Source organism: Acipenser ruthenus, unplaced genomic scaffold (genome assembly GCF_902713425.1).
Source record: "Acipenser ruthenus unplaced genomic scaffold, fAciRut3.2 maternal haplotype, whole genome shotgun sequence".
Lineage (NCBI taxonomy): Eukaryota > Metazoa > Chordata > Actinopteri > Acipenseriformes > Acipenseridae > Acipenser > Acipenser ruthenus.
The window spans coordinates 57,153-82,177 of NW_026707446.1; the positions used below are offsets into that span (position 1 = coordinate 57,153).

At 44.2% G+C, this 25,025-nt stretch overlaps 1 protein-coding gene across 1 annotated transcript in view; it reads left to right on the forward strand.

The window, feature by feature from the left end:
• Nucleotides 1-18,715, forward strand: part of LOC117970556 (E3 ubiquitin-protein ligase TRIM39-like) — a 45,021-nt gene extending 26,306 nt beyond the window's left edge. The window contains exons 9-12 of the mRNA XM_059018832.1: nt 2,004-2,141; nt 2,521-2,545; nt 4,627-4,653; nt 16,235-18,715. Of these exons, the coding sequence (XP_058874815.1) occupies nt 2,004-2,141; nt 2,521-2,545; nt 4,627-4,653; nt 16,235-16,788 (744 nt within the window). The 3' untranslated portion in view covers nt 16,789-18,715. The remainder of the gene's footprint in view (nt 1-2,003; nt 2,142-2,520; nt 2,546-4,626; nt 4,654-16,234) is intronic.
• The last annotated feature ends 6,310 nt before the right edge of the window (nt 18,716-25,025 follow it).

Genomic DNA, 25,025 nt, shown 5'->3' on the forward strand with positions numbered 1-25,025 from the left:
TTCTTTTCTATTCTATTCTTTTCTATTCTTTTCTATTCTTTTCTATTCTATTCTTCTTTCCTTTTCTTTTCTTTGTCCGTGCCCTCCCCGTTCCTCTGCCCTCCTCTGCTCTTCCTCTGTGCTTCTTTTCTATTCTTTTCTATTCTATTCTTTTCTATTCTATTCTTTCTTTTTCTTTTCTTTTCTTTGTCCGTGCCCTCCCCGTTCCTCTGCCCTCCTCTGCTCTCCCTCTGTGCTTCTTTTCTATTCTTTTCTATTCTATTCTTTTCTATTCTTTTCTATTCTATTCTTTCTTTTCCTTTTCTTTTCTTTGTCCGTGCCCTCCCCGTTCCTCTGCCCTCCTCTGCTCTCCCTCTGTGCTTCTTTTCTATTCTTTTCTATTCTTTTCTATTCTATTCTTCTTTCCTTTTCTTTTCTTTGTCCGTGCCCTCCCCGTTCCTCTGCCCTCCTCTGCTCTCCCTCTGTGCTTCTTTTCTATTCTTTTCTATTCTATTCTTTTCTATTCTTTTCTATTCTATTCTTTTCTATTCTTTTCTATTCTATTCTTTCTTTTCCTTTTCTTTTCTTTGTCCGTGCCCTCCCCGTTCCTCTGCCCTCCTCTGCTCTCCCTCTGCGCTTCTTTTCTATTCTATTCTTTTCTATTCTTTTCTATTCTTTTCTATTCTATTCTTCTTTCCTTTTCTTTTCTTTGTCCGTGCCCTCCCCGTTCCTCTGCCCTCCTCTGCTCTTCCTCTGTGCTTCTTTTCTATTCTTTTCTATTCTATTATTTTCTATTCTATTCTTTCTTTTCCTTTTCTTTTCTTTGTCCGTGCCCTCCCCGTTCCTCTGCCCTCCTCTGCTCTCCCTCTGCGCTTCTTTTCTTTCTACTGCTTTCTTCTTCCTGTTAAATCAGAAACGTCCCCTCCTCTTCTGTCCTACCAACCTATTGCCCGCTGAACTAAATTATTTCCACCTGTACCCGATCAAATCATTAATCTGCTCTTAAGTAATGTCAGCAAAACTACACCTCCCAGAAGCCTTGCTCTCACCACATCTAGCCCAACTCGTACAGCCCGTGCCTAAACCAAACAAACAATCCTCTTCATGACAAAGCAAAACATGTAAAATCAAAAGTACAAATAATAATAAAACATACAATTAGAAAAACGTGCTCCAATATAGTATAAATCAAAAAGTGAAAACACACATACATTATCTAGAAACGTGCTCAAAATAAAAGTACTTATAAAAGGGCTGCATGAGTGGCATTTCAGTCACCCCGTGACAAGTGCATCTCAAAAGAGGTTCCTGTATCTCATTCCTACACACCCACACTGCTAGTGATCTGTTCTGAACATACTGTCCACGAGTGCATCTCAAAAGAGGTTCCTGTATCTCATTCCTACACACCCACACTGCTAGTGATCTGTTCTGAACATACTGTCCATGAGTGCATCTCAAAAGAGGTTCCTGTATCTCATTCCTACACACCCACACTGCTAGTGATCTGTTCTGAACATACTGTCCATGAGGGCATCTCAAAAGAGGTTCCTGTATCTAATTCCTACACACCCACACTGCTAGTGATCTGTTGTGAACATACTGTCCATGAGTGCATCTCAAAAGAGGTTCCTGTATCTCATTCCTCCACACCCACACTGCTAGTGATCTGTTCTGAACAGGATATCTTTTTATTTTTCATTCATGAGTTAATCACTGCTATAATGTAAGTACATGCAGTCATTTGCAAATACAATGGGGATAGATTAATTTAGTAAATGTAGCCTCTGATATCAGGTCATTTTTCACAGTGAGGCTCCATTTAGATTGGTATGCAATGTTGACAGGGAGACAGCAGAGTGCTCTACTGCTTTGAATTCACAGCAATGGCAGGGATGTATGATACTGACATGCTTGTGTGATTCATTTCAAAACATTGCCCCAAACCCTTCTCTAGAGTTCCTGACACACTGTGGTCTGGAGTGAACTCTCCTTATCCCCTAATCTATATTGTCTTTAACCAGAACTCTGTCTCAGCGGGGGAGGCTGTGGAGCAGGGTCTCGCAGAGCTGGTGAAGGAGTGGAAACGAGGCAAGCTGAGTAACATCTTACCCATCATGGAGTTCATCATGTGGGCCCTGATCAAGGAGGAGGCAGACAAGGTGAGAGCAGCGAGATAAACCCACAGCAGAACTCAGCTATATACTTGTACATGTGCTTTGTGTCACAGTGGAGCACACAGGGATTGGGAGATGATCATTTCTATTCATTAGCAGACAAGCAATCATTTTATTAAAATGCACTTAATAATACTTTGCCCTGTGTTAATATCTGTGCTATTTGACAAATACGTCAAGTACAAGTCTCTGTCAAATGGCACAAATATATTTACACAGGGTAAAGTATAATGAAGTATAATTAATTGATAAAGAAGACACTCACAGACAGTCACATATATTAACACAGGGCAATGTGTAATGAATTGACAGCTGGTACACATTCAGTTGTTTCTCTCTTGACTGTATTGTCGTTGTTTTTTAGGGAATGCTGAAATCTCAGAATATTGGTGAGTACGGCAAACCTGCAACATGTTATAATTCATCTCTGACCGTCCAAACACAAGATTGTCTTGATGAGAGAGAACTCAGAATCATCACATTCCTGTTTGTGGAACAAGAAAGACAATAACGTTCATATAAGTTATAGCAATACCTGTAAGATGTATTGGACCTTGCTGTGCTGTTTCACTTGAAATAACTTTCAGGACTTTTCTGGCAGTTTTACTGTCCAAAAGCTTGGTGGTGTTTTCATTTTTGGCTTCAGTATCTGTATTACTATCAGTGTATCTATAATTATTACTGTCCTGAAGCTTGGTGTTATTGTTTCATTTTTGGCTTCAGTCCCTGAATTAGCCCCTTCATTCTTTCCAGTCAGGTAGCACCATGATAAACTTCAATAGATGCACCTATTATTCTCAATGAAGAGTCTCCCTGAGCTCACTTTTACACACGTAGCTGCTCAGGCTGCTAGGAAACGGTCTGCCTGGTTCAAGTGCAGCCGTGTCACCTGGGATCAATGAACTCAATGGCCCGTCGGTTTAGACATGTTTCATTTTGTATTTTACACACTATTAAATCATTTTTTATTTCTGTAAATGCTACTGCAAAGGAAATTGTATACAGAACATGAATTACCAAGACCAGTCAGAACCAGTGTGCAGTTATCATCTCGTGCCCTTTTCTAAACCAGAAGCCTGGTCTCTCTGAACTATCATTCTGGTATTGTGTGCTGTCGTTTTATTCATTCATTCAGGTTTTTATGTTACTGTAATAATCGAAAAAAAGACTTACAAACACAGCTGAATTATTAAAATAACAACTAACTCTGAAAAGCGTCTCTAAAAGAAATAAAACAACATTTCACTTTTCTTTTTTTAATAAATGTGTATTGTTGTTATTAGTTTTAATAACTGTCACTTTTGACTGTGTAGACTAGACATTATTTCTATATTTTATTTTGTCTGTATTTATCCTTTTATTCTCGACTGTGGTCAGGACCACGTGTCTTGAAGGCATCTCTTGATAAATAATTAGCAATGTTTATAATAAACATGATTCTCAGTATTGATATCCTCACTAGTCATTTTAGAACAGCGCTAGCCTGAGTGTCGTTCTCCTCCAATGACAAGGAGGCAGTATTTGAGTGACAGGTCACTGCTTCTGAGGGGAGCAGGTTCATCTTGATTCCTGCTGTCTTTTGAACACAAGACGATGTTATTTCAAGTTGCACTTTGACGGGTGGAATTGTATTAACTGGACGGGAATTGAAAATCCATGAAGGATTCACTCAGGGAACCCAACAAGGAGGCGGGTCTCTCTGAAATGAGAATCACAAAACACAGCATGGGAACTTTCACAAGCAAAACACAGCATGGGAACTTTCACAAGCAAAACACAGCATGGGAACTTTCACAAGCAAAACACAGCATGGGAACTTTCACAAGCAAAACACAGCATGGGAACTTTCACAAGCAAAACACAGCATGGGAACTTTCACAAGCAAAACACAGCATGGGAACTTTCACAAGCAAAACACAGCATGGGAACTTTCACAAGCAAACACAGCATGGGAACTTTCACAAGCAAAACACAGCATGGGAACTTTCACAAGCAAAACACAGCATGGGAACTTTCACAAGCAAAACACAGCATGGGAACTTTCACAAGCAAAACACAGCATGGGAACTTTCACAAGCAAAACACAGCATGGGAACTTTCACAAGCAAAACACAGCATGGGAACTTTCACAAGCAAAACACAGCATGGGAACTTTCACAAGCAAAACACAGCATGGGAACTTTCACAAGCAAAACACAGCATGGGAACTTTTACAAGCAAAACACAGCATGGGAACTTTTACAGGGAAGGTAACATTGTTAATAATTGAAAACGAATGCTTGAACAACACTATGAAGTTTACACTGTGATACTGGATATTTAAAGAGATTCATCTACACTTCCAGCTGGAATATTGATGGGAGATGCATCCCTGATTCAGGTATTTCTCACTGTTGCAGTTTTGTTGATTTTCAGGTGTTGCATTCTACTGTTAAGAATATTTCATCTATTTTTCTTTCATTTTTCCTAGTATGGCAGTGGATTTGCAAGGCATCAGGTACTCTTTAAGTTTACTATATGTTGCTGAAGTCTGATATTTCTGATATATTTTTTTGTATAACAGTTTTTCTAGTACAGAGGGACAGCCCACTGTCAACAACTGATTAATTTGGTTGTTGACAGTGGGCAGCTCCTCTGCTCTACAGTTTTTTAAAGCCATGTTCTCCCCTCTCTCTTTTCTTCCCATCTTACTGTCCTCCCTCTCCCTCTTACACCCTTCCCCTTTTCTCTACCGCCTTCTCTTCATCTCTCCTTTTTCTCCCTCATCTCTTCCCCTTCCTTCTATTTCACTGTCTCCCCTCTTCCCCTGCCTCTCCTCTCTCCCTCTCTCCTCTCTTCCCCTGCCTCTCCTCTCCCCCTCTCTCTTCACCTCTCCCCTCTCTTACCTACCTCTCCTCTTCACCTCTCCCCCTGCCTCTCCTCCCCCTCTCTCTTCATCTCCTCTGTCTTAAAGATGCTCATGTAGTTCATTGGAAGTGGTTTGAGGTTCAAGCCCCAAGCCTTTTGTTTGTACTCCGGCTGTTTCTCTAAACACATCAGCATTCTCATTTAAGAATAGAGGTTAGTCTGTGGCTTGGCTGAATAATGGTTCAGATTCAATTTAAATCTATTCTGGAAATCCCTCTTTCTCTCCTCCCTCTCTCTCTCTCTCCCCTCTATCCTCTCCCCTTTCCTCACATGGGTGCTCGTCCCAGGTGGCAGGTATATATTAGATATAGAACCGCTATCCAATTGTGATGAAACTTGGTACGGGCATTCTGTAGAACAAATTACTAAGAGTATCATAACCTGGAGCCTGTGTCTCTCCCCTCCCTCTGTCCCCAATCTCTCCCTCATCCCCTAACCCCACCTCTTTAACCTTCTCACTCTCTCTCTCTCTCTCTCTCTCTCTCTCTCTCTCTCTCTCTCTCTCTCTCTCTCTCTCTCTCTCTCTCTCTCTCTCTGGGATCTGTCATTGATCTCTGGGTAACTCAGATTATTATCACTGATCATAACTAAATCCCAGTCCCCATATTTCACTTTAGGCTGGAGGGTTCCAATTCACTAAAGTCCCTCCTTGCTAGCGCTATCATTGGCTGCCTCAAGATTTATTAAAACAAAATGGAGAGTGATAGATGGAATCACTCCAGTTCATAACATCAGTCATTTCTTTAATGGACACTTGAATCATCCAATGATAGCAGGGATCTCGGTTTAGCTGTCCACTCAGAGAAGAGGGGTGTAGTTCTGGGGAGTGGCATTGTGAAAGCTCACTGACGCTTCACTTCCCAGACTGAGCGCGGATGAGAGGAGGAGTCGATGCTTGAGAGCCGTTACATTTAAACATGAGTTTAAAAAATACATTTACTTCAGCATTTTACTGAAAATAACATGTTGTTCCCTCAGTTATATCCTTCTATAGATACTGTTGTGCTGTCAAGCTAACGTGTTTAACAGCACTGATACAGTGAAGAAGTGTTTTGTTTCTTGCTTTTGAATCCCCAGGGCTGGAATGTGGTGGTAGGATATTGAAATAAACAGAGACTGTGAGATGATTTGTTCAATTGTAATAACCAGCAATCCGGACTCCTAGTTCAACATTCAGAAACTCTAGTTGTTGTCTCTGACGCTGCCATTAACCCTTTAAGGGCGTGATGGTGTAACACGATCATACTGAAGTGTCATTCTGGGCCCGTGATCGGGTAAACACGATTAAAACACACTTCGTTTCTTTCACTTGCTGGGACACCATACTTTGCAGTACAGCTTGTTAACGCATGTCGTTGGATAGGGGAGGGGTTGAACTTCACTGCCTGGTTGGCTGTTTATTCGTGTGACGTCACCGAGGTGGGCGTTTCATTTTTAAAGGAAGTAGACACTTACAGCGGCACGCAGAAACAAAACATCACAGGAACTTGTTTAGAGCTAATGTGAAAACGTGAAAACACTGTCAATCTGATGTGTTTGACTGATAGTTATATTAGAACATGTATTCTGTCTTGCGTTTTAATATATATATTGAAAAGGAGAGGAGAAATTATTTTATACAGTTGGGTTTTTACTGGAGCAATCTAGGTAAAGTACCTTGCTCAAGGGTACAGCAGCAGTGTCCCCCCACCTGGGATTAAACCCACGACCCTCCGGTCAAGAGTCCAGAGCCCTAACCACTACTCCACACTGCTGCCCCCATCTATATTTACATTCTGCCCCATTTAAACCTATGTGCACTCCCAGCTCAGCTAACGCCAGCCCCGCGTGCCTCCCAAAGGAAACATTGAAAAGGAGAGGAGAAAGTGTGTTTAGTTATAATGCCCCAGATTGTGAACTCACTGTGAAGTGAAGATCACATGTAGACACTGCAGGGGTCCATATGTTACACTTTGACATGCATCTAGAGAACTGCTGATCTGATTGTGATGAAACTTGGTACAGACATTCTTTCTACACATTATTAAGAGTGTCACAATCTGGAGCCTGTCTGCACCTCTCCTCTCATGAGTGTACCCCTCCCTCTATCCTTCTCTCCTCTCCTCTCCTCTTCTCCTCAGTGGGGGTGCATATCCCAATGTATACTCGAGGCTGGGCTTCTGATTGTCAGTGTTTTACCCGACTTTTCTACTCTGCTTTAAGAATTCATCTGATCCCTGTGAAGCAGTTTGTGTCTCTCAATCACAACTGAGAAACGTGTTCATAGTAAACTTGATTCATTCTGTGAAACAACTAAATGGGCTTTTCAAATCAGTCAAGACATCATTTTCATTACAAGCAGGATGTGCAAACGAGATCGCGACATGTTAATAAGAGACTCCTCTTTATTAAAGCTAGAATGAACAATACAGTATTTTATGCTGGACACACTTTATTACAATCGCTGTGCGTGACTGTATTGACATTAATAAAGAGGAGTCGCTTATGCTTTGCAATGAAAAAGTAAGACATGATTTAAAAGCCAATTTAATAGAAAATAAAACGTAAATTCAATCAGTTGTACAGTTGTGATTGAGAAGCACGAATTGCTTAAATTCAAAACTCAGGATGAAAAAACAGAAATCCGAAGCCCTAATTATGTTTATGTGCAATTGCCCCTCCTCTCCCCTCCCTCTCTCCTCCCCCCCCTCTATCCTCTCCCCTCTACCTCCCTCTCTCTCCTCTACCTCCCTCTGTCCCCTCTCTCCTCTACCTCCCTCTCCCCTCTCTATCCTCTCCCCTCTACCTCCCTGTCCCCTCTCTCCTCTACCTCCCTCTCCCCTCTCTCCCCTCTCTAGCCTCTACCTCCCTCTTGCCTCTCTTTCACATCTCTCCTCTCCTCCCTCTGCCACCCTCTCTCCTATCCTCTCCCCTCTCTCTGCTCCCCTCTCTCCCTCCCTGTCTTCTCAATTCAATTGAATTCAAAGATGCTTTATTTAAATGACAGATATCAGCAGTATTGCCAAAGCAATTACATTACATATCATATGAACACTATAATTACAATAACAATAACAACAAAAATAATAACAATGATCATAATTATTATATTAATAATAATTCTAACAAATATAATAATTTGGAAGGTTTCAGTAAGGTTAGTGATTTCAGGAGAGCCAGTTGCTTTATCGAATTCCTCTGTGCTGCTTGGAGACCATTTATAAGTATGGTTCAGATGGTACAGCTTGCATGGCTGTATTAGCGTGTTACTGGGCTGTGCTGTTCTTTGTAGGCACACAGTAATTTGACTGTGGTCTGACAGAGGTGTTTGTGGTCTGACAGTGAATGCATTAATAAAGGAGGGGTCCAGGTCAGTGATGGCGTAATCAACTATGCTAGTCCCAAGAGCTGAGCAGTATGTGAATCTACCTAAAGAGTCCCCTCTGATCCTGCCATTAATGATGTACAGACCCCAGGCTTGGCAGAGATGCACTAACTGCCTCCCATTTGTGTTCACAATACAATCAGGGTTGTTTCTGTGGATTGAGGTAGGTGTGAGGTACAGAGGGGTTTGTCCAAATACATGGCTGTTACCTTGTGTGCTTCTACAGTCAGGCTCTGTTCCTGTTCTGGTGTTGAAATCCCCTCAGAGCAGCACATTTCCCTGGGCCTGGAAATGGCTGATCTCTGTGTGGAGGTGTGGCAATGTGCTCCGCCCCTGTATGTGTTTCTATGTTGTATGTTGCGTGTGCTGTGTTAATGTTGGTGTATAGGCATTGGTAGACGGGATATAATCGGGTCTGTGTTTCACGTGTGTTTAAAAATGTATAATTGTATTTTAACACGAGGATTGCACATCACTTCACGTGCATTTAAAGTATTTAATATGTGAGCACGAGGTTGCACATAATTAATTCACGTGCTGGGATTCAAGTGAATAATTAATTAGTAATTGAATCCCAGCACAACAGTATATATAGATGCACATTTCACTCACTCGGGGTTGTGTGTTCGGGTGTGGAGAGGAGAAAGGAAAAGAAACAAAGATAATAATAATAATAAGAAGAAGAAGAAGTAGTATTATTTCACTCACCGTGTTTGTTTGTCTGTTTACTGCTTTATCGTTTTGTTCGTCTATTTATTTTGGCTCAAGTGCCGTGTCATGTTTTCTGTTTGTTTAAACCTTTTATTTATAATAAACCGCGCAACAGCGCTTTCATCATTTCACCTCATCTGTTCTCTGTGTATTCATTTCCTGGTTCTGACGTCACCACTCAGCTAGCCGTGTGACAGGAGGGTATGAAAATATTCGTCATTGTAGTTTGGGGATTCAGAGGGAGGGGTGTAGGCTGCACACAGGTAAATGTCAGTTTCACCTGGATTGCGTTTTTGTTTATTTTGAGCCGTGTGTGTGTCTGTCCTTGTTTAATTGAGCTGATGGATTGGGCGAGCTCCCCTCTGTGCCACACTAGTATTCCCCCCCGAGTCCCTGCCGTGTGTGACTGTGCTGTGTTTCAGGGAGGGCACTATGATCTCCCTGTAGCCTGAGGGACAGTGAGTGGCACATCTGCACGGCCCCACTTCTCTAATAGGATCATAATATCAATATTATTTACACTGAGAACAAACTCAGGGTCTGTGCTCTTCAGCCTGAAGACCGAGGAGTGCAGACCCTGGATGTTCAGCAGCTGATTGAAGGAGATCTCAACTTTTCTCTTTTTGTTTTTTAAATTTCTATTATTTATAATAAAAAAATGCAAATTACAACATTAAGTAAATATGTAGATGTGTCTGTGCAGTGATACTGTGTCTGATACACACACACACACACACACACACACACACACACACACACACACACATTTTTTCTTCATATTCATATCCCATTTGTTTCTAGTATTTTCCCAGGTAAACTAGGGTTTCCTGTGTCCTACCCGAGTGCTGCGGGTCCCTCAGTCCAGCAGTCTTGAGCAGAGGGTGTTGAGGAGCTGTTTTATCTCACCCAGCTCAGTGGTGGCAGGGGGGGCTGGCTGAGCGAGGGCTCCAGCGCAGCTGAGCTGGTGCTGCGGCTGGTTGGTGCGCGGAGAGGCTCTGGGTCTGGCTGGTCCTGGCTGGGCTGTGCTGTGCTGCTCTGGGTTGCAATGGCTCAGGCAGTGTTGGGTTGTGCTGTGCTGTGCGGGTGAGGGGTGGGATGGCCCCTCGCAGGTGTGTGTCCTGTGGCTCCAGGGGGTCTCCTCACTGGTGTGTGTCCTGTGGCTCCAGGGGGTCTCCTCACTGGTGTGTGTCCTGTGGCTCCAGGGGGTCTCCTCACTGGTGTGTGTCCTGTGGTTCCAGGGGGTCCCCTCACTGGTGTGTCCTGTGGCTCCAGGGGGTCTCCTCACTGGTGTGTGTCCTGTGGTTCCAGGGGGTCTCCTCACTGGTGTGTGTCCTGTGGTTCCAGGGGGTCTCCTCACTGGTGTGTGTCCTGTGGCTCCAGGGGTTCTCCTCACTGGTGTGTGTCCTGTGGCTCCAGGGGGTCTCCTCACTGGTTGTATGCTGTGCTGGGGGGGGGGCTGGCTGGGCTGTGGCCCATGGCTGTATCCTTGAGGGATTTATCAAAGACCCGGACGCCTTCCTGGTTGAGGTGCACTCTGTTGTACAGCTGCCAGGGGCTCAGTGTGGGGGAGGGGGTGTGCCAGGTGGACGCTGGGCATCAGTGCACAGCCCCGGACGATCTCAGCGTTGATATTACTGGTGATGTGTGTGTGTGGGGGGGGTGTCTGCTCTGTGGAAATGACAACTCTGGAGTCTGAACTCCTGCGTGGAAAAAAATAATAAAACAGGATTAAAAAAAAATAAAAGATCTTAACAATAAAAGCGTCAGACCGCAAAAAAAGTAAATCTGATGTCTTAATGGACGCAGTTCTTGGTTACAGACCTGCAGCGACCGGCGCCGATGTGTTGAATTCAGAGACTTGTCTTCTGGAAAGTATTTCTCCTTTAAATTGTTTAACGCTGACAGGGATCATTTCAAACAGAGACAAATCAAACCTTACACACTTTATTACAATCGCTGTGCGTGACTGTATTGACATTAATAAAGAGGAGTCGCTTATGCTTTGCAATGAAAAAGTAAGACATGATTTAAAAGCCAATTTAATAGAAAATAAAACGTAAATTCAATCAGTTGTACAGTTGTGATTGAGAAGCACGAATTGCTTAAATTCAAAACTCAGGATGAAAAAACAGAAATCCGAAGCCCTAATTATGTTTATGTGCAATTGCCCCTCCTCTCCCCTCCCTCTCTCCTCCCCCCCCTCTATCCTCTCCCCTCTACCTCCCTCTCTCTCCTCTACCTCCCTCTGTCCCCTCTCTCCTCTACCTCCCTCTCCCCTCTCTATCCTCTCCCCTCTACCTCCCTGTCCCCTCTCTCCTCTACCTCCCTCTCCCCTCTCTCCCCTCTCTAGCCTCTACCTCCCTCTTGCCTCTCTTTCACATCTCTCCTCTCCTCCCTCTGCCACCCTCTCTCCTATCCTCTCCCCTCTCTCTGCTCCCCTCTCTCCCTCCCTGTCTTCTCAATTCAATTGAATTCAAAGATGCTTTATTTAAATGACAGATATCAGCAGTATTGCCAAAGCAATTACATTACATATCATATGAACACTATAATTACAATAACAATAACAACAAAAATAATAACAATGATCATAATTATTATATTAATAATAATTCTAACAAATATAATAATTTGGAAGGTTTCAGTAAGGTTAGTGATTTCAGGAGAGCCAGTTGCTTTATCGAATTCCTCTGTGCTGCTTGGAGACCATTTATAAGTATGGTTCAGATGGTACAGCTTGCATGGCTGTATTAGCGTGTTACTGGGCTGTGCTGTTCTTTGTAGGCACACAGTAATTTGACTGTGGTCTGACAGAGGTGTTTGTGGTCTGACAGTGAATGCATTAATAAAGGAGGGGTCCAGGTCAGTGATGGCGTAATCAACTATGCTAGTCCCAAGAGCTGAGCAGTATGTGAATCTACCTAAAGAGTCCCCTCTGATCCTGCCATTAATGATGTACAGACCCCAGGCTTGGCAGAGATGCACTAACTGCCTCCCATTTGTGTTCACAATACAATCAGGGTTGTTTCTGTGGATTGAGGTAGGTGTGAGGTACAGAGGGGTTTGTCCAAATACATGGCTGTTACCTTGTGTGCTTCTACAGTCAGGCTCTGTTCCTGTTCTGGTGTTGAAATCCCCTCAGAGCAGCACATTTCCCTGGGCCTGGAAATGGCTGATCTCTGTGTGGAGGTGTGGCAATGTGCTCCGCCCCTGTATGTGTTTCTATGTTGTATGTTGCGTGTGCTGTGTTAATGTTGGTGTATAGGCATTGGTAGACGGGATATAATCGGGTCTGTGTTTCACGTGTGTTTAAAAATGTATAATTGTATTTTAACACGAGGATTGCACATCACTTCACGTGCATTTAAAGTATTTAATATGTGAGCACGAGGTTGCACATAATTAATTCACGTGCTGGGATTCAAGTGAATAATTAATTAGTAATTGAATCCCAGCACAACAGTATATATAGATGCACATTTCACTCACTCGGGGTTGTGTGTTCGGGTGTGGAGAGGAGAAAGGAAAAGAAACAAAGATAATAATAAGAAGAAGAAGAAGAAGAAGTAGTATTATTTCACTCACCGTGTTTGTTTGTCTGTTTACTGCTTTATCGTTTTGTTCGTCTATTTATTTTGGCTCAAGTGCCGTGTCATGTTTTCTGTTTGTTTAAACCTTTTATTTATAATAAACCGCGCAACAGCGCTTTCATCATTTCACCTCATCTGTTCTCTGTGTATTCATTTCCTGGTTCTGACGTCACCACTCAGCTAGCCGTGTGACAGGAGGGTATGAAAATATTCGTCATTGTAGTTTGGGGATTCAGAGGGAGGGGTGTAGGCTGCACACAGGTAAATGTCAGTTTCACCTGGATTGCGTTTTTGTTTATTTTGAGCCGTGTGTGTGTCTGTCCTTGTTTAATTGAGCTGATGGATTGGGCGAGCTCCCCTCTGTGCCACACTAGTATTCCCCCCCGAGTCCCTGCCGTGTGTGACTGTGCTGTGTTTCAGGGAGGGCACTATGATCTCCCTGTAGCCTGAGGGACAGTGAGTGGCACATCTGCACGGCCCCACTTCTCTAATAGGATCATAATATCAATATTATTTACACTGAGAACAAACTCAGGGTCTGTGCTCTTCAGCCTGAAGACCGAGGAGTGCAGACCCTGGATGTTCAGCAGCTGATTGAAGGAGATCTCAACTTTTCTCTTTTTGTTTTTTAAATTTCTATTATTTATAATAAAAAAATGCAAATTACAACATTAAGTAAATATGTAGATGTGTCTGTGCAGTGATACTGTGTCTGATACACACACACACACACACACACACACACACACACACATTTTTTCTTCATATTCATATCCCATTTGTTTCTAGTATTTTCCCAGGTAAACTAGGGTTTCCTGTGTCCTACCCGAGTGCTGCGGGTCCCTCAGTCCAGCAGTCTTGAGCAGAGGGTGTTGAGGAGCTGTTTTATCTCACCCAGCTCAGTGGTGGCAGGGGGGGCTGGCTGAGCGAGGGCTCCAGCGCAGCTGAGCTGGTGCTGCGGCTGGTTGGTGCGCGGAGAGGCTCTGGGTCTGGCTGGTCCTGGCTGGGCTGTGCTGTGCTGCTCTGGGTTGCAATGGCTCAGGCAGTGTTGGGTTGTGCTGTGCTGTGCGGGTGAGGGGTGGGATGGCCCCTCGCAGGTGTGTGTCCTGTGGCTCCAGGGGGTCTCCTCACTGGTGTGTGTCCTGTGGCTCCAGGGGGTCTCCTCACTGGTGTGTGTCCTGTGGCTCCAGGGGGTCTCCTCACTGGTGTGTGTCCTGTGGTTCCAGGGGGTCCCCTCACTGGTGTGTCCTGTGGCTCCAGGGGGTCTCCTCACTGGTGTGTGTCCTGTGGTTCCAGGGGGTCTCCTCACTGGTGTGTGTCCTGTGGTTCCAGGGGGTCTCCTCACTGGTGTGTGTCCTGTGGCTCCAGGGGTTCTCCTCACTGGTGTGTGTCCTGTGGCTCCAGGGGGTCTCCTCACTGGTTGTATGCTGTGCTGGGGGGGGGGCTGGCTGGGCTGTGGCCCATGGCTGTATCCTTGAGGGATTTATCAAAGACCCGGACGCCTTCCTGGTTGAGGTGCACTCTGTTGTACAGCTGCCAGGGGCTCAGTGTGGGGGAGGGGGTGTGCCAGGTGGACGCTGGGCATCAGTGCACAGCCCCGGACGATCTCAGCGTTGATATTACTGGTGATGTGTGTGTGTGGGGGGGGTGTCTGCTCTGTGGAAATGACAACTCTGGAGTCTGAACTCCTGCGTGGAAAAAAATAATAAAACAGGATTAAAAAAAAATAAAAGATCTTAACAATAAAAGCGTCAGACCGCAAAAAAAGTAAATCTGATGTCTTAATGGACGCAGTTCTTGGTTACAGACCTGCAGCGACCGGCGCCGATGTGTTGAATTCAGAGACTTGTCTTCTGGAAAGTATTTCTCCTTTAAATTGTTTAACGCTGACAGGGATCATTTCAAACAGAGACAAATCAAACCTTACAGTGTGTGAACTGCAAGGTCTGCTGCTGCTTCATTAATTGGGTTCCATGTATTTATCAGTAACACTTTATATTGCGTGACATAAATTAATATTAAATAGATATGCGATAGATATTAAATGAATGTTAAATTAATATTTAATAAATATGCAATAGCAGGTTTCTTGCTAAATGTTACCCAAATATCGATTGAAAATGTAATGGCACGTCACGTCCATTTATATCACGTTTTGTTACCGTTGAAAATATGTAATAATTTCCCCTTATTGAAAATACAGTTAATCTGACTTAAATGTCAATGGAAAGTAACAAGGAATAATTGAACGTAAATTTAATATGCAATTTAACATTCATTTAATATCAATTTAATATTAATTTATGCCACGTAATATAAAGCGTTATCATTTTTTCTAATGAATAAAGTGATCAGTAATCGCGCATATTATTTTGTGGTTACTTTATAAACCAGTCCTTAACAGAAAAATAAATAAATAAAGAAATAAGCTCCATATATTGGAAATGTGCAAAGTATCTGAAAATCACATTCAATTCGGTCATTTTAAAAAATCCCATCTATTAACATTGCATGTATAAAAACAAGCTGTACAGAAAAATCTCTTTAATGTTTCGTTTAGATTTTGTTTTTAATAGGCCTGCTTTAAATCTATTTTTCTGACGTGTTTACTGACATTTTTAAATACTATCTGTAACTTTTTTAAAGTTATTAGTAGTAGTAGTTAATCTGACTTTAATAATATGAAATGAAATTATTCGGTTTGTATTTGCAGTCAGCAGCATGTGAAACACAAACCCATATTTGTGTATTCGTGTGAAATCTTTTGGTCCTTTATCGTTTCGGACAGTCCGACCTCGGGATCCATTCTCAAAACAAATCCACAGCACTCCTCTGTGCGCGCGTGTCCGTGGAATCTGACGTCACGTTCCACAGGCAGCTTCTTCTTTGAGCAGCAGTGTGAACACACCCGCGCTGGGGGGGCTCGGCTCGGCTCGGCTCGGGTGTGCTAGTCTGAAAAGGCTGAGATGTTTGGGCTCCAGATCTTGTTCACTCGCCGGTCACGGAAGAGCCTCCGTCAGGGTTTTCTCTCACACTTTCAGTTTGTGTTGTTCTTCTCCCCTCTTCAGGATCGCGTATCTCGCGGCTCATTGCGTTCACTGCGGTTTCCATGACAACCGAACACCGCTACAGTTCGAAATTCGAAGAACTGCTACAATTCCAACTGCGATTCCAAACTGCAGCTTGAGTTCATCCTGTCGATTTAAGAGACTTTACTGTACGAGGCGATCTCAGGGTTTAGTTAATATTTATATCTAGAAAATATTATTATTTCAAGATTCATTTTAATTGAGGTAAGAGGCTCAGCTTCTGCCTTTGTCACCTTTCTTTCTTTCTTTCTTTCTTTCTTTCTTTCTTTCTTTCTTTCTTTCTTTCATTCGTTCCTCTTTTATATTATTTTATAATAATAATAATAATAATAATAATGGTGATGATGATGATGATGATGATGATGATGATGATGATGATGATGATGATGATGATGATGTCTCCTCTCTGCTCCACAGTTGATGTGACTCTGGACCCTGATACAGCAAACCCCTATCTCATCCTGTCTGCGGAGGGGAAACGAGTGAGACTGGGAGAGACACGGCAGGATCTCTCTGACAATCCAGAGAGATTTGATGGCTGGCCCTGTGTGCTGGGCAGGGAGGGGTACACCTCGGGGAGACGCTACTGGCAGGTGCAGGTGGTGGGGAATACATGGTGGGTATTAGGAGTCAGCAGAGAGTCTGCCCCGAGGAAGGGGGGGTTCAGCATGACCCCCAAGCAGGGTTACTGGACTGTGTGGAGGTGGAGTGGAGATGGGTTCACTGCTCTCACTGACCCCCAGACCCCCCTCCCCCGGAGCCTGAAGCCCCAGAAGCTGGGGGTGTATCTGGATTATGAGGAAGGGCAGCTCTCCTTTTACAATGTGGAGACCAGATCTCACATCTACACTTTCACTGACATGGAGTTCAATCCCAATGAGAAACTCTATCCATTCTTCAGTACTGTGGACAGGAATACAGACCTTGTGCTGGAGTCCCCTGACCCTGACCCTGTCAGCGCTGCAGATTAAACACACATTGCTGTCTGAACCAGGAAACTATTCAAACAGCTCAGACAATCTCCTCTTCACTTTCACTGACACTCTCTCTGCACTCTTCTGGGCTGATGAGAAGAAATCCTCTCTCTTCCACCCTCTTACCCTGAGCCCCTCCTCTTTATTTCTCTACACCCCCTTTCCTACTCTCCCTTCCTGTCTCCCTCTCTCTTTCCGCTCCACCTCTCTCCATCTCCAGATCCCTCTTTCTCTCCTCTTCTGCTCTCCTCTCTCCCTCTCTTCCCTCTTATGTAATAATCCCCTCCCTCTCTTTTTCTCTCTCTTCCCTCTTATAAAATAATCCCCTCCCTCTCTTTTTCTCTCTCTCTTCCCTCTTATAAAATAATCCCCTCCCTCTCTTTTTCTCTCTCTTCCCTCTTATATAATAATCCCCTCCCTCTCTTTTTCTCTCTCTTCCCTCTTATATAATAATCCCCTCCCTCTCTTTTTCTCTCTCTTCCCTCTTATATAATAATCCCCTCCCTCTCTTTTTCTCTCTCTTCCCTCTTATATAATAATCCCCTCCCTCTCTTTTTCTCTCTCTTCCCTCTTATATATTAATCCCCTCCCTCTCTTTTTCTCTCTCTTCCCTCTTATATAATAATCCCCTCCCTCTCTTTTTCTCTCTCTTCCCTCTTATATAATAATCCCCTCCCTCTCTTTTTCTCTCTCTTCCCTCTTATATAATAATCCCCTCCCTCTCTTTTTCTCTCTCTTCCCTCTTATATAATAATCCCCTCCCTCTCTTTGTGATCACAGTAGCCTTTGTGCAGCCAAGACTAATACAAGACTGCCTTCTCTACTCTCCCTCTCTCCTCCATCCTCTCTACTCTCCCTCTCTCCTCCATCCTCTCTACTCTCCCTCTCTCCATCCTGCCCTCTCTACTCTCCCTCTCTCCTCCATCCTCTCTACTCTCCCTCTCTCCTCCCTGCCTTCTCTACTCTCCCTCTCTCCACCCTGCCTTCTCTACTCTCCCTCTCTCCTCCACCCTCTCTACTCTCCCTCTCTCCACCCTGCCCTCTCTACTCTCCCTCTCTCCTCCATCCTCTCTACTGTCCCTCTCTCCTCCCTGCCTTCTCTACTCTCCCTCTCTCCACCCTGCCTTCTCTACTCTCCCTCTCTCCTCCACCCTCTCTCCACCCTGCCCTCTCTACTCTCCCTCTCTCCTCCATCCTCTCTACTCTCCCTCTCTCCTCCCTGCCTTCTCTACTCTCCCTCTCTCCTCCATCCTCTCTACTCTCCCTCTCTCCACCCTGCCCTCTCTACTCTCCCTCTCTCCAACACCCTCTCTACTCTCCTCTCTCCTCCATCCTCTCTACTCTCCCTCTCTCCTCCATCATCTCTACTCTCCCTCTCTCCTCCATCCTCTCGTCTCTCCCTCTCTCCTCTCTGCCCTCTCTACTCTCCCTCTCTCCTCCATCCTCTCTACTCTTCCTCTCTCCACCCTGCCCTCTCTACTCTCCCTCTCTCCACCACCCTCTCTACTCTCCTCTCTCCTCCATCCTCTCTACTCTCCCTCTCTCCTCCCTGCCTTCTCTACTCTCCCTCTCTCCTCCACCCTCTCTACTCTCCCTCTCTCCTCCATCCTCTCTACTCTCCCTCTCTCCTCTCTCCTCCATGCCCCCTCTAATTTTGTACTGTGATATTTTGTAACAGCTGTAAGTCTCCCTGGATAAGGGTGTCTGATAATAAATAAATAATGATAAAAGACTTTCTAGACAATAGATGAATGCATTATTTTCCATGTAATCAATATTTACACTGAAGCTGAGATGTTCCCTGAATATTATTCATTGCTAAACTCAGTGAACTGATTTCTGCTATTTTGATATGAATCTTCTGTTCTGTTTTTGTAGCGCATCTATTTTCTATCTTTCTTGATAAAATGTATAAAAGATATAACGGTGTTGTGTGATTTACTGCTCAATTGTTTACCTCTGCAATCTTGAACTCGTAAAAAGAAAGACATTCATGACAGCAGAGTGCTGATTAAATGAGACCATTACACATATGAATGAATTGGATCCTTAAACTGGACATTTGAATTGTGATTCTACACACATAACTCTCAACAATAACAAACCTGTTGGGACCATGAGCAGATTCTTCACAGAGACAGCTGGGGCTGTACTACAGATCCACACCACTGGGGAGAGAGGGGAGGGGGAGAGGGACGGAGGGGGAGACAGCTGGGGCTGTACTACAGATCTACACCGCTGGGGAGAGAGGGGACGGGGAGACAGCTGGGGCTGTACTACAGATCCACACCGCTGGTGAGAGAGGGAGGGGGAGACAGCTGGGGCTGTACTACAGATCCACACCGCTGAGGAGAGAGGGGAGGGGGAGAGGGAGGGAGGGGGAGACAGCTGGGGCTGCACTACAGATCCACACCGCTGAGGAGAGAGGGGAGAGGGAGGGGGGGGGGGGGGGGGGGGGGGGGAGACAGCTGGGGCTGCACTATAGATCCACACCGCTGAGGAGAGAGGGGAGGGGAGAGGGAGGGAGGGGGAGACAGCTGGGGCTGTACTACAGATCCACACCGCTGGTAAGAGGGGATTTTTTTAGTATGCCTAAGCTTGCCTGGTTAATTGTAATGGATGATATCTCTACTTTGTTTGAAACTCAGAGTGGGGATCTGCGGAGGATTGCAGGCCCTGTACACACTCCAGTTAGTTTACATATCCGCACCTCCTCCTCAAAGCACAGAGTTACTTCCAGTCTGATTTAGAAATACTGAAAGAAACAGAACAGATTCAGTTCAGATGTGTTTAAATTGTCGTTTTTATTCAGCATACATGGTAAATATGTTCACCTTGTATTTAAAACATCCGGGAGATTTTACAAAAAAAATAAAATAAATTAAGACCCAGTCGACGCCAATCCGTTAATCTGAAGAAAAAATAATAAACCAAAATCAGTAACACACACAGAAAGACAGACAGACACTGACAGGGTGAAGAACCCTCCTCTGTAAAGAAGGGTTTATTTTTGTGATGGATTTTGTGTTCAGGACTTGTTTTGTACCGGTGTCACATTATATCTGTTGCCCAGGAACCAATATTTTGCCTTTCAAATATTTGTTCCCCCCTTATGTTTTTCTAACAGCCATCCTTCTTTGCATAGAAGTCTATATCGCTGCCCTTTCAACTGAACCCTAACCCTAAACTTGTACCCCCAGTCCCCTCGGACAGGTCCAGCCTCCCCTGCAATAATACATGAGAACAGCCTGCAAGCATCCCTCACATTCACAAGCATTATACATGCAGAATTCACAGAAAAATAGGACACACGCACACACACACGCACGCATGTAGGGGGAGGGGACACACACATGTAGGCAGGGCCGGATTTAAGGGGGGGGGGGGGACTGAGCTGCGGAGGGGGCCCGCAGCCTGGTTAAAATAAATACATAAATAAAAATGGCTATTTTACAATTTAAAATCCAATCCACTTGCCCCGTGATCGCACTAGGAGGACGACGAGAGAGAGAGAGAGAGAGAGAGAGAGAGAGAGAGAGAGAGAGAGAGAGAGAGAGAGAGAGAGAGAGAGAGAGAGAGAGAGAGAGAGAGAGAGAGAGAGAGAGAGAGAGAGAGAGAGAGAGAGAGAGAGAGAGAGAGAGAGAGAGAGAGAATGGAAAAAACTTAGCGGTGCAGCGAAACGAATAAAACAAAAGGAAAAGCAAGCTAGTGAAAAATGCCTGCTGGAAAACATTGAGACTATCACATTACGGGTTTAAATCCTATAAAAATGAAGGAACGACAACAACTAATGAACCTGAACAACTGGTCAGCGAGAGTTTAGGCGGCGCTGCTGTTCCAGATAACGGGGCTGAAGAATTAGAAAGTAGAACAGAACCAGGAGTCGGAGCCAGTCTGCCCACATCGGCGATCAACGATCAAGATAACTTCAATCTGCCTTTCACTTTAACACACAGACTTGAGGAATAACATTCTGGAGAGATTCCACAGAACGAGTGGAACAGGTCTTTAGAAGAGCTAAATCTATGTTAATAATGTGACTGCGCCACCTTGTGTTTATCGAGGACAAGGACCTCGAGTGGTTGGTTCCCACACAAACTCTTTTATCCGGGAGAAACCAAGCAATCACACACCAAAAATAATCTTTACAAGTTTTTTTTCATTAGTACATTAACAATAATGTAAACCATATGACAATGCCACCTTCACTTCACAGTCTATAACAATTGTCTAGTATATATAGGGATGATACATTAAAACAAACTCTAAATCGATCAGTTTCTTATAGTGAAGTTAATTAAACTAATTACCACAGATTATATTATTGCAGTTTATATAAAATACTCGCATCTATCAGTTTCATAAAGTCTCTCCGCGTTGCAGCTCCAGTCTGCAGCGCGGAATCTCCTTCACAAGTCCGGCTCTCCCTCTCACAATATTCCTCCGCATTTATAAAGGCAGGAGATGATTGGCAGGGCGGGGAGATCAAGCAGCGAGCCGCTGGCAAGCAGAGCCGTGGAACGGGACACGCGGTTGCTAAGCAACGGGGGGGGGGGGGGGGCGTGGATTGGGCAGACAGTCCTTCAGCCAATCGGAGTTTCGCTCGTATAGTTCCATAGAGGAAAGAGAGAAAGTAGTTTAGGGGGGTCCAGTGAAGCAAATCCATCAAACCACACTCCAGATGAGAAATAATAATAAAGAGGTGTGCAACAAAACACACATTTATATAAATAAATCAACACACACACACACACACACACACACACACACACACACACAATACACATGTATCAAATAATAATACGAGAAACACAATCCACACGTGAATAATAATAATAATAATAATAATAATAATAATAATAATAATAATAATAATAATAATAATAATAATAGGACCCTACTACAATCGCACAGTTTCGTTTTTACAAAGCTGGTAAAGGATGTACTCGTGATTCAGGGCAGTACACGTGCTTATTAAGTGACTGTATCCTACTTACAGCGCATCGACTCAAACAACACGGCAATGCGCAAGCGCAGCTGTAAAAAGAGAGAGCGACGCTGGGAAATGCAGTCTTTCTTTATTCACTTCAGTGTGCAAGCGCAGCTTTAAAAAGAGAGAGCGACGCTGGGAAATGCAGTCTTTCTTTATTCCCTTCAGTGCGCAGGAGCAGCTGTGAGCAGGGGGTGTAGGGATATATAAATATAGTCCTGTAGGTCTAAAGCTGTGTTCATGAATACATCACCACTTCATCTAGAGCCTCACAACGCACCCAAGGCGTGGTGATATTACCTCATGATAACACACACACACACCCACGCACACACCCACACACACACACACACACACACACACCCTGTCCAAAGACATGAAACAAACATACATGCGGCTATATTTTAATTCAAAATCCATACATCCATAACTTTGATTATTTATCTAAATAATCTCACAGCTAATTCTTTACAGATGAATCGTTTCTACATTTCTCGGAGTGCTAAGTAATGTGGTGTTATAGTTTAACACATGAATTATCAGTGCTATTTTAGTATTTAAAATCTGGTTATCTTCAAAATTAAAATATCAGCAACGGTGTGTTAATTAAACGAAGCGCCTGACGCCGCTCGGAACTTTGGCATTTTTAAATCCTAACGGTCTCTGCTCAGCGGAGTGGAATGTTCAGGAGCCGGTTGCCTAGCAGCGTCTCCGCCTCCTTCTCTGCCCCGCCCCCTCTCTCCCTCTCTCGTTGCTCCAGCTAGGAGTTCACATTCAGCTTCCTTAGATTATATAGCGCCATTCTTTACTAACTTTTACAAATGAGCTTATTGGAGGCTTCGTGTTTTTAAGATGGTTCAGGTGCAGTCCGGGCAGACTGACTGGAGCATCATTACAGTATACCGCACTGCGCTCGGCTTTGTGTGGAGGCTGATACACAAAATAATGAACGACTGGTAAAGAAATCACATGGATTGCTTTTTAATGCTAAATGTGTATCTGGTATTCTAAGTATTATCTACAATTAATAACTCAGCTATATTCATATTCAGAATGTGATACAGTATTAAGACAGGTTCCAGTATTATAAATAAATAAACACGCTTTAAGAGAAACAGCAGTGATGTTTATTGCCCATTCCCATCCATTCTCTAGATGTTTCTACATTGTGGTTGCAATCCACAGGGACAAGGGACTCAGTGATGTTAAATAAAAAACTAGAGCCCACAATTAACCAATATAGAAAGGAAGGGGGGAGAAATGTATTGCCTGCGTGCAGCACCTTCCACTTTCCTCTATTAAATGTCATTTGCCATGTGTCTGCCCAGTTCTGAATGCTGTCGAGATCATTTTGAATGACCTTTGCTGCTGCAACACCGTTTGCCACTCCTCCAGTTTGGAACTGCAAACTGAAGTCAAAAAGGAAGTTAGAAAGGCCAACAGAGAGACAGAAATGAACATTGCTAAGGGGGCTAAAACCAATTCCAAAACGTTTTTCCAATATTATAACAGTAAGAGATGAGGTTAAATGTCTAAGAGACACAAACGGCAAAATCACAGACGAAGAAAAAAAATATAGCGAGTATATTAAATGATTACTTTTCACAGGTTTTTACAAAGGAGGACACGGACAACATGCCCCACATGTCGACCTGTTCCTATCCAATTTTAAATAACTTTAGCATAACAGAGGCAGAACATAAGAATTTCCAAATGAGAGGTTTCCCCATTCAGCCTATCTTGCTCGTTTGGTTGTTAGTAGCTTATTGATCCCAGAATCTCATCAAGCAGCTTCTTGAAGGATCCCAGGGTGTCAGCTTCAACAACATTACTGGGGAGTTGGTTCCAGATCCTCACAATTCTCTGTGTAAAAAAGTGTCTCCTATTTTCTGTTCTGAATGCCCCTTTATCTAATCTCCATTTGTGACCCCTGGTCCTTGTTTCTTTTTTCAGGTTGAAAAAGTCCCCTGGGTCAACACTGTCAATACCTTTTAGGATTTTGAATGCTTGAATCAGATCACCGCGTAGTCTTCTTTGTTCAAGACTGAATAGATTCAATTCTTTGAGCCTGTGTGCATACAACATGCCTTTGAAACCCGGGATAATTCTGGTTGCTCTTCTTTGCACATTACTTCCCTTGATTTAAATTCAACACTTCTCACAATATATCCGAGCATCTCGTTGGCCTTTTTTATAGCTTCCCCACATTTCCTCTGGTTGAAGCTGTGATTAAAGGTATTGAAAGCGGTCTCTCTCTCTGGGGTTCCCCTGTATCAGTGGTGTGGGGTTTCCTCGGGTTGAAGCTGTGATTAAAGGTATTGAAAGCGGTCTCTCTCTGGGGTTCCCCTGTATCAGTGGTGTGGGGTTTCCTCGGATTGAAGCTGTGATTAAAGGTATTGAAAGGGGTCCCTACCCTGGAGTCCCACTCGTTGAGGGTCTTGACGTTGATGAAGGACACTTCCCCGTTGGCTCCGGTCATCACACCATCGTGTTCACAGCGAACGATCAGATCGATATCCTCCCCCAGCTTCCAACACCGGAACCTGAAACACAGAGACACACACAGGGGTCAACAAGGCTGAACACACACAGAGACACACACAGGGATCAACAAGGCTGAACACACACACACACACACACACACACACACACACACAGGGGTCAACAAGGCTGAACACACACACACACACACACAGGGGTCAACAAGGCTGAACACACACACACACACACACACACACACACACACACACACACACAGGGGTCAACAAGGCTGAACACACACACACACACACACACACACACACACACACAGGGGTCAACAAGGCTGAACACACACACACACACACACAGGGGTCAACAAGGCTGAACACACACACACACACACACACACACACACACACACACACACACAGGGGTCAACAAGGCTGAACACACACACACACACACAGGGATCAACAAGGCTGAACACACACACAGGGATCAACAAGGCTGAACACACACACACACACACACAGGGGTCAACAAGGCTGAACACACACACACACACACACACACACACACACAGGGATCAACAAGGCTGAACACACACACACACACACAGGGATCAACAAGGCTGAACACACACACACACACACACACACACACACACACAGGGGTCAACAAGGCTGAACACACACACACACACACACACACAGGGGTCAACAAGGCTGAACACACACACACACACACACACAGGGGTCAACAA